This window comes from Salmo salar, chromosome 03, assembly GCF_965601325.2.
Source record: "Salmo salar chromosome 03, fSalSal1, whole genome shotgun sequence".
Classification (NCBI taxonomy): Eukaryota; Metazoa; Chordata; class Actinopteri; order Salmoniformes; family Salmonidae; genus Salmo; species Salmo salar.
Genome location: NC_138293.1, coordinates 105,182,501 through 105,192,500, shown reverse-complemented (window position 1 = coordinate 105,192,500; position 10,000 = coordinate 105,182,501). Strand labels below are relative to the sequence as shown.

Below are 10,000 nucleotides of genomic sequence, written 5' to 3'. Positions count from 1 at the left end.
TAGATTACTGGATGTATTGATACAGTCTGGCTGAGAGGGGGGACCCTGTGGTCAGGTTAGATTACTGGATGTATTGATACAGTCTGGCTGAGAGGGGGGACCCTTTTACATACCCCATAACGACAAAGCGAAAACAGGTCTTTAGAAATGTTTGCAAATGTATAACAAAAAATATACCTTGTTTACATAAGTATTCAGACCTTTACTCAGTACTTTGTTGAAGCATCTTTGGCAGTGATTACAGCGTCAAGTCTTCTTGGGTATGACACTACAAGCTTGGCACACCTGTGTTTGGGGAGTTTCTCCCATTCTTCTCTGCAGATCCTCTCAAGCTCTGGCAGGTTGGATGGGGAGCGTCGCTGCACAGCTATTTTCAGGTCTCTCCAGAGATGTTCGATCGGGTTCAAGTCCGGGCTCTGGCCGGGCCACTCAAGGACAGACTCCTGCGTTGTCTTGGCTGTGTGCTTAGAGTCGTTGTCCTGTTAGAAGGTGAACCTTCGCCCCAGTCTGAGGTCCTGAGCGCTCTGAAGCAGGTTTTCATCAAGGATCTCTCTGTACTTTGCTCCGTTCATCTTTCCCTCGATCCTGACTAGTCTCCCAGCACCCTGCCGCTGAAAAACATCCTCACAGTATGATGCTGCCACCACCATGCTTCACTGTAGGGATGGCGCCAGGTTTTCTCCAGACGTAATGCTTGGCATTCAGGCCAAAGAGTTCAATCTTGGTTTCATCAGACTAGAGAGTCTTGTTTCTCATGGTCAGAGTCCTTTAGGTGCCTTTTGGAAAACTCCAAGTGGGCTGTCATGTGCCTTTTACCGAGGAGTGGCTTCCGTCTGGCCACTCTACCATAAAGGCCTGATTGGTGGAGTGCTGCAGAGATGGTTGTCCTTCTGTAAGGTTCTCCCATCTCCACAGAGGAACTCTGGAGCTCTGTCAGAGTGACCATCAGGTTCTTGGTCACCTCCCTGACCAAGGCCCTTCTCCCCCGAATGCTCAGTTTGGCCGGGCGGACAGCTCTAGGAAGAGTCTTGGTGGTTCCAAACGTCTTCCATTTAAGAATGATGGAGGCCACTGTGTTCTTGGGGACCTTCAATGCTGCAGAAATGTTTTGGTACCCTTCCCCAGATCTGTCTCTCGTCATAATCCTGTCTCGGAGCTCTATGGATAATTCCTTCGACCTCATGGCTTGGTTTTTGCTCTGACATGCACTGTCAACTGTGGGACCTCATATAGACAGGTGTGTGCCTTTCCAAAATCATGTCCAATCAATTGGATTTACCACAGGTAGAGCCCAATCAAGTTGTAGAAACATCTCAAGGATGATCAATGGAAACAGGAAGCACCTTAGCTCAATTTTGAGTCTCATAACAAAGGGTCTGAATACTTATGTAAATAAGGTATTTTTTAAGCAAACATTTCTAAAAACCTGTTTTTTGCTTTGTCGTTATGGGGTATTGTGATGTCATTATGGGGTATTGTGATGTCATTATGATGTATTGTGATGTCATTATGGGGTATTGTGATGTCATTATGGGGTATTGTGATGTCATTATGGGGTAGATTGATGTGGGGGGAAATGATTTGATCAATTTTAGAATAAGGCTGTTTAACGTAACAAAACGTGGGGGAAAAAGGGGGAAGGAGTCTGAATACTTTCCGAATGCCCTGTGTTACTGTGTATATATATATATAGATACCATTGATATATTGATTGATATATTGATTGGTTTATGAATATATCGATCCAGCTCCGGTCCAGTGTGTGTTAGATAAAGACTCTCTTCAGGATGGTCTCAGGGTTCTGATCCCCATGGATGATCAGCTGCTGTATGCCGGACACGTCAACACCGTACACTCCCCGGACATGTGAGTACACACACCGCCCGGGAGGGGGGGGGGGGGGGCGTTGGTAGACACGATGTAAGTTACCTAATTTATGTCCCGATAACTGCCTTTGAATGCTTCTGTTGATCCTACAGCTATTGTATACAGTAATCCATGTGCCTGTGAACCCAGAGTTGATACTGTTAGCACTGAAGCGGTGTGTCCTAGTAGGAAGTCCACTGTGTGCAGCTCATCCTGCACTAACATAAATAACCTGAGCATGTCTACTTCTGCTGTGCTTCCCAGTAAAGCAATGAAAACAAGCAAGCATCCCAGAAAAGTGTTTAAAAAAATAAGTAACAAGGTTCATGAAATCAATGACTTGCTAGGAACAGATTACATTCATATTCTAACTATCTCTGAAACTCACTTAGATAATACCTTTGATGATACAGTGGTAGTGATATATATAGTTATAACATCTTACAGGAAAAAGACAGAAATGACAAAGGTGGAGGTGTTGCCGTTTATATTCAGAGTCACATTCCTGTAAAGATTAGAGAGGATCTCATGTTAAATACTGTTGAATTAATATGGCTACAGGTTCATCTGCCTCACCTGATGCCCATTCTGGTGGGAAGCTGCTATAGACCACCAAGTGTTAACAGTCAGTATCTGGATAATATGTGTGATTATGCTTGATAATATACAGTACCGGTCAAATGTTTTAGGACACCGACTCATTCAAGGGTTTTTTCTTTATTTTTACTACTTTCTACATTGTAGAATAATAGTGAAGACATCAAAACTATGAAATAACACATATGGAATCATGTCGTAACCAAAAAAAGTGTTTAACAAATTTAAAATATATTTGAGATTCTTCAAATATCCACCCTTTGCCTTGATGACAGCTTTGCACACTCTTGGCATTCTCTCAACCAGCTTCAAGATGTTGTCACCTGGAATGCATTTCAATTAACAGGTTTGCTTTCTTTAAAGTTCATTTGTGGAATTTCTTTCCTTCTTAGTGCGTTTGAGTCAATCAGTTGTGTTGTGACAAGGTAGGGGTGGTATACAGAAGATAGCCCTATTTGGTAAAAGACCAAGTCCATATTATGATAAGAACAGCTCAAATAAGCAAAGAGAAACGACAGTCCATCATTAATATAAGACATGAAGGTCAGTCAATACGGAAAATTTCAAGAACATTTTAAAGTTTCTTCAAGTGCAATCGGAAAAACCATCAAGCACTATGATGAAACTGGCTCTCATGAGGACCGCCACAGGAAAGGAAGACCCAGAGTTACCTCTGCTGCACAGGATAAATTCATTAGAGTTACCAGCCTCAGATTGCAGCCCAAATAAATGCTTCACAGAGTTCAAGTAACAGACCCTTAATGTGTTGTGAAAAGTGTTATGAAATGTCATGTAATATTTTAAACTATATAACTGTCTTAATGTTGCTGGACCCCAGGAAGAGTAGCTGCTGCCTTGGCAGGAACTAACGGGGATCCATAATAAACCCCAGGAAGAGTAGCTGCTGCCTTGGCAGGAACTAACGGGGATCCATAATAAACCCCAGGAAGAGTAGCTGCTGCCTTGGCAGGAACTAACGGGGATCCATAATAAACCCCAGGAAGAGTAGCTGCTGCCTTGACAGGAAATAATGGGGATCCATAATAAACCCCAGGAAGAGTAGCTGCTGCCTTGGCAGGAACTAATGGGGATCCATAATAAACCCCAGGAAGAGTAGCTGCTGCCTTGGCAGGAACTAATGGGGATCCATAATAAACCCCAGGAAGAGTAGCTGCTGTCTTGGCAGGAACTAATGGGGATCCGTAATAAACCCCAGGAAGAGTAGATGCTGACTTGGCAGGAACTAATGGGGATCCATAATAAACCCCAGGAAGAGTAGCTGCTGCCTTGGCAGGAACTAATGGGGATCCATAATAAATACAAATGCAAATACACCCCTAACCTCTGACCTCTGTTCTGTAGTTACAGCGTGGTGGTGGAGGGAGAGAGAGGAAACAGACCTCATATCTACTGTCTGGAACAACTCCTGTCCCCTAACCTCTGACCTCTGTTCTGTAGTTACAGCGTGGTGGTGGAGGGAGAGAGAGGAAACAGACCTCATATCTACTGTCTGGAACAACTCCTGTCCCCTAACCTCTGACCTCTGTTCTGTAGTTACAGCGTGGTGGTGGAGGGAGAGAGAGGAAACAGACCTCATATCTACTGTCTGGAACAACTCCTGTCCCCTAACCTCTGACCTCTGTTCTGTAGTTACAGCGTGGTGGTGGAGGGAGAGAGAGGAAACAGACCTCATATCTACTGTCTGGAACAACTCCTGCAGGAGGCTGTGAGTACATTGTCATTACATCTGTGTTCTGTGTGTTATTCTAGATTGTGGATGTGATGCCCTTGTCACTGTGTTTATTCTGTGTTTTATTCTGTGTTTATTCTGTGTGTTATTCTGTGTTTTATTCTGTGTTTTATTCTGTGTTTATTCTGTGTTTTATTCTGTGTTTAGTCTGTGTTTTATTCTGTGTTTAGTCTGTGTTTTATTCTGTGTTTATTCTGTGTTTTATTCTGTGTTTTATTCTGTGTTTTATTCTGTGTTTTATTCTGTGTTTAGTCTGTGTTTAGTCTGTGTTTTATTCTGTGTTTAGTCTGTGTTTTATTCTGTGTTTATTCTGTGTTTTATTCTGTGTTTATTCTGTGTTTTATTCTGTGTTTAGTCTGTGTTTTATTCTGTGTTTAGTCTGTGTTTTATTCTGTGTTTAGTTTGTGTTTTATTCTGTGTTTAGTCTGTGTTTTATTCTGTGTTTATTCTGTGTTTTATTCTGTGTTTATTCTGTGTTTTATTCTGTGTTTAGTCTGTGTTTTATTCTGTGTTTAGTCTGTGTTTATTCTGTGTTTTATTCTGTGTTTAGTCTGTGTTTTATTCTGTGTTTTAGTCTGTGTTTTATTCTGTGTTTATTCTGTGTTTATTCTGTGTTTTATTCTAGATTGTGGATGTGATGCCTCCATCAGTGTGGAATCTCCCTGAAGGCTGTCGTATTGCTGCATACTGGAGCCAACAGTACCGCTGTCTCTACCCCGGCACCGTCGTCAACGGTAACACACAGTACCGCTGTCTCTACCCCCGTAGTCAACGGTAACGCACAGTACCGCTGTCTCTACCCCCGTAGTCAACGGTAACGCACAGTACCGCTGTCTCTACCCCCGTCGTCAACGGTAACGCACGGTACCGCTGTCTCTACCCCCGTAGTCAACGGTAACGCACGGTACCGCTGTGTCTATCACCAGTCAATATATAAATACTGTTTTATAGTCTCATCACCAGTCATAAGTTTGGACACACCTAGTCATTTCAATCTAGGTGACCTGTTCCTTTAAACCCCACCCCTTCCTGTCTGTACAGGAAGTTCAGACGGTGATGACAGTGATGACCTCATCACGGTGGAGTTCGATGACGGGGACACGGGTCGCATCCCCCTGTCCCACATCAGACTGCTGCCCCCTGACTACAAGATACAGTGTAAGGACACACACACACACACACACACACACACACACACACACACACACACACACACACGGACGGATTCGGACGGACAGACAGACGGACATGGACGGACAGATGGACAGATACGGACGGATGGACACAGACGGGTGGACGGACACGGACGGACAGACGGGGACAGACGGACGGGCGGACATGGACGGACAGATGGACAGATACGGACGGACACATACAGACGAGTGGACGGACGGACGGACACACGCTCTGTTGTCTCCTTTCCCAGTCGGGTTGTTCAGTGTGTCTGATGGTTCTGATGTTAAACCTGCCCCCCTGTAGGTGCTGAGCCCTCCCCCGCGCTGCTAGTGGCCAGCTGCTCCAGGAGGCGTGTCAGGAAGTGCAGCAAGGACACCAGTGAGACGAGGCCTAAAGCAGGGGACTCCGCCCCCAAGGGCAGAGGGAGACCGGCCAAGAAACCCAAACCTGGTGAGCCAATCAGAGACCTCGACGCTATTTTGAACGGCACTGAGACTTTATTCCTGTTAGGTCTGTAATTCCTGTTAGGTCTGTAATTCCTGTTAGGTCTGTTATTCCTGTTATTCCTGTTAGGTCTGTAATTCCTGTTATTCCTGTTAGGTCTGTTATTCCTGTTATTCCTGTTAGGTCTGTTATTCCTGTTAGGTCTGTTATTCCTGTTAGGTCTGTTATTCCTGTTATTCCTGTTAGGTCTGTAATTCCTGTTATTCCTGTTAGGTCTGTTATTCCTGTTATTCCTGTTAGGTCTGTTATTCCTGTTAGGTCTGTATATTCCTGTTAGGTCTGTTATTCCTGTATATTCCTGTTAGGTCTGTTATTCCTGTTATTCCTGTTAGGTCTGTAATTCCTGTTAGGTCTGTTATTCCTGTTATTCCTGTTAGGTCTGTTATTCCTGTTAGGTCTGTTATTCCTGTTAGGTCTGTTATTCCTGTTATTCCTGTTAGGTCTGTTATTCCTGTTAGGTCTGTTATTCCTGTTAGGTCTGTAATTCCTGTAATTCCTGTTAGGTCTGTAATTCCTGTTATTCCTGTTAGGTCTGTTATTCCTGTTATTCCTGTTAGGTCTGTTATTCCTGTTAGGTCTGTTATTCCTGTTAGGTCTGTTATTCCTGTTAGGTCTGTTATTCCTGTTAGGTCTGTAATTCCTGTTAGGTCTGTTATTCCTGTTATTCCTGTTAGGTCTGTTATTCCTGTTATTCCTGTTAGGTCTGTTATTCCTGTTAGGTCTGTTATTCCTGTTAGGTCTGTTATTCCTGTTATTCCTGTTAGGTCTGTTATTCCTGTTATTCCTGTTAGGTCTGTTATTCCTGTTATTCCTGTTAGGTCTGTAATTCCTGTTATTCCTGTTAGGTCTGTAATTCCTGTTATTCCTGTTAGGTCTGTTATTCCTGTTATTCCTGTTAGGTCTGTAATTCCTGTTATTCCTGTTAGGTCTGTAATTCCTGTTATTCCTGTTAGGTCTGTTATTCCTGTTAGGTCTGTTATTCCTGTTAGGTCTGTAATTCCTGTTATTCCTGTTAGGTCTGTTATTCCTGTTATTCCTGTTAGGTCTGTTATTCCTGTTATGTCCTGTTAGGTCTGTTATTCCTGTTAGGTCTGTTATTCCTGTTAGGTCTGTTATTCCTGTTAGGTCTGTAATTCCTGTTATTCCTGTTAGGTCTGTAATTCCTGTTAGGTCTGTAATTCCTGTTAGGTCTGTAATTCCTGTTATTCCTGTTAGGTCTGTAATTCCTGTTATTCCTGTTAGGTCTGTTATTCCTGTTAGTTCCTGTTAGGTCTATTAACTAGGCGTTCCGCTAGCGGAACCCCTAGCCAACAGCCAATGGGATCGCGTGGCGCGAAATACAAAAACCTCAAAAATCCAATAATTTCAATTTTTCAAACATACGACTATTTTACACCATTTTAAAGATACACTTCTCGTTAATGTAACCACATTGTCCGATTTCAAAAAGGCTTTACAGCGAAAGCAAAACATTAGATTATGTTAGGAGAGTACATAGACCAAAATAACCACACAGCCATTTTCCAAGCAAGCATATATGTCACAAAAACCCAAAACACAGCTAAATGCAGCACTAACCTTTGATGATCTTCATCAGATGACACTCCTAGGACATTATGTTATACAATACATGTATGTTTTGTTCAATCAAGTTCATATTTATATCCAAAAACAGCTTTTTACATTGGCGCGTGATGTTCAGAAAATGTATTCCCACCAAAAACTTCTGGTGAATTTACAAAAATACTCATCATAAACGTTGACAAAAAACATAACAATTATTTTAAGAATTATAGATACAGTACTCCTTTATGCAATCGCTGTGTCAGATTCTTAAAATAGCTTTTCGGCGAAAGCACATTTTTCAATATTCTGAATACATCGCCATCACGGCGAGCTATTCAGACACCCGCCAAGTGCGGGGCAAACTAAACTCAGAATTAGTATTAGAAATATTGTATTACCTTTGCTGATCTTCATCAGAAGGCACTCCCAGGACTGCTACTTCCACAAGAAATGTTGTTTTTGTTCGAAATAATCCATAGTTATGTCCAAATATCTCTGTTTTGTTCGTGCGTTCAGGTCACTATCCAAAGGGTAACGCGCGAGCGCATTTCGAGACACAAAAAGTGAAAATGTTCCATTACCGTACTTAGAAGCATGTCAAACGCTGTTTAAAATCAATTTTTATGGTATTTTTAACGTAAAATTGCGATAATATTCCAACCGGACAATAGTGTATTCATTCAAGGAGGAAAAGAAAAAACAGCGTGCTCGCGGGAACGCGCATATCCAATCTCTTAGTCCCCAGGCAGACCACTCAGAAACTGAGCTCCTATACTCTGCCCAGAGACAGGAGAAGGCTCAATCCACTTTCTGAAGGCTTTAGACAGCCAATGGAAGCCTTAGAACGTGCAACGTAACAGCACAGATACTGTAGTTTCGAAAGGGACTAGAAAGAAGAACTACATTTCTCAGATCCTACACTTCCTGGTTGAATTTTTTTTCAGGTTTTTGACTGCCATATGAGTTCTGTTATACTCACAGACACCATTCAAACAGTTTTAGAAACTTCAGAGTGTTTTCTATCCAAATCTACTAATAATATGCATATTCTCGTTTCTGGGCAAGAGTAGTAACCAGTTTAAATCGGGTACGTTTTTTCATCCTGCCGTGAAAATACTGCCCCCTATCCATATCAGGTTAACCTATTAAGTTCCAAGTTCTGTAAACTCAGGTCTGTCATTTGTTAACTCCTGCCTTTCCTTCCCTCTAGAGCCCCCAGTGATCCCAGACCCCCTGGAGAAGATGTCCCCTCCGGGACCCAGCCAGGCTCAGCTCCCCACCAGACCAGCCCAAGACAGGCCTTCCTCCTCCCAGAGACCTGCTCAGGAAAAACCCCTGTCTTCCCCCAGGCCGGGACCAGGCCGACCTTCCAAGCCCACCAGCACCCCCAGCCTGCCTGCCTCCCCACGCAGCCAGAACACCAGGAGACCCAGCTCAGCTCAGGCCTCTCCCAAGCCCCCCTCTCTCTACCACCCAGCCCCTTACGGGAAGGTACTAAGGGTGGACCTGTATAGCCAACCCAACCTCACCTCTTGTAACGTCAGTACCCAACCTAACCCTAAACCCAACCTTAAGTCTAAACTCTCCCCTTCACTACTTAAACCCAACCCTACTTCCCCTACCATCAGACCAAACCCTCTTCTACCTAACCCTAAAACTAACCTTACCTCGGTACCAAAATCCAAACCTAGACCTAACTCTACAGCAGAACTTCCCAGACCTGGGTCTAAAGCTAACTTTAATCCTGATCACAACAAACCCAGAACCGCTCCCAAAGCAATCTCCAGACCCAAACAGAACCATAACAAACCCCCCAGACCCACCCTGGATCCTTCTACCAGGCCCAGAACCATCCCCGGGCCCAGCTCTAGTACCTCTAAACCCAGAACCAGCCCTGGGCCCAGCTCTAGTATCTCCAAACCCAGAACCAGCCCTGGGCCCAGCTCTAGTATCTCCAAACCCAGAACCAGCCATGGGCCCAGCTCTAGTACCTCCAAACCCAGAACCAGCCCTGGGCCCAGCTCTTGTACCTCCAAACCCAGAACCAGCCCTGGGCCCAGCTCTAGTACCTCCAAATCCAGAACCAGCTCAGACCACTCTGCTGCCAGACCCAGAACCAGTCCCGGGCCCAGCTCTAGTACCTCCAAACCCAGAACCAGCCCCAGGCCCAGCTCTAGTACCTCCAAACCCAGAACCAGCTCAGACCACTCTGCTGCCAGACCCAGACCTGACCCTACCACCTTTATTCCTGGTATCTCCAGACCCAGGCATGTCCCGGGGGAGGGCGGGTTGGGACAGGGGCGTAAGGCCCTCCCAGAGGAGCCCTTAGTAAAGCTGGACCACGAGGGCGTGACCTCACCCAAAACCAAGAAGACCAAGGCTCTGATGCTGCTGGAGGGGAGGGGCTTACGGCAAGAACACACGCCCCTTGTCGCGGCCGCAGCCATCCAGAAACCGGCGAGGGTAAAAAGGAGGGCTCCGGAGAGCGAAGCTGGGCCGCTGGGGAGAGAACCCGCTTACAGAACGCCTTCTCTGGGCAGA

The 10,000-nt window shown here is 44.7% G+C and overlaps 1 protein-coding gene across 1 annotated transcript in view; it reads left to right on the top strand.

Annotated features, from left to right (window-relative positions):
- The window catches only part of tnrc18 (trinucleotide repeat containing 18), an 86,590-nt gene that overhangs the window by 69,091 nt on the left and 7,499 nt on the right, over window positions 1–10,000 (top strand). Inside the window, 6 exon segments of the mRNA XM_082973151.1 lie at window positions 1,749–1,866; window positions 4,114–4,189; window positions 4,839–4,947; window positions 5,255–5,371; window positions 5,693–5,839; window positions 8,670–10,000. The exon segment at window positions 8,670–10,000 is cut by the window's right edge and continues 48 nt beyond it. Coding sequence (XP_082829277.1) covers window positions 1,749–1,866; window positions 4,114–4,189; window positions 4,839–4,947; window positions 5,255–5,371; window positions 5,693–5,839; window positions 8,670–10,000 — 1,898 coding nt within the window.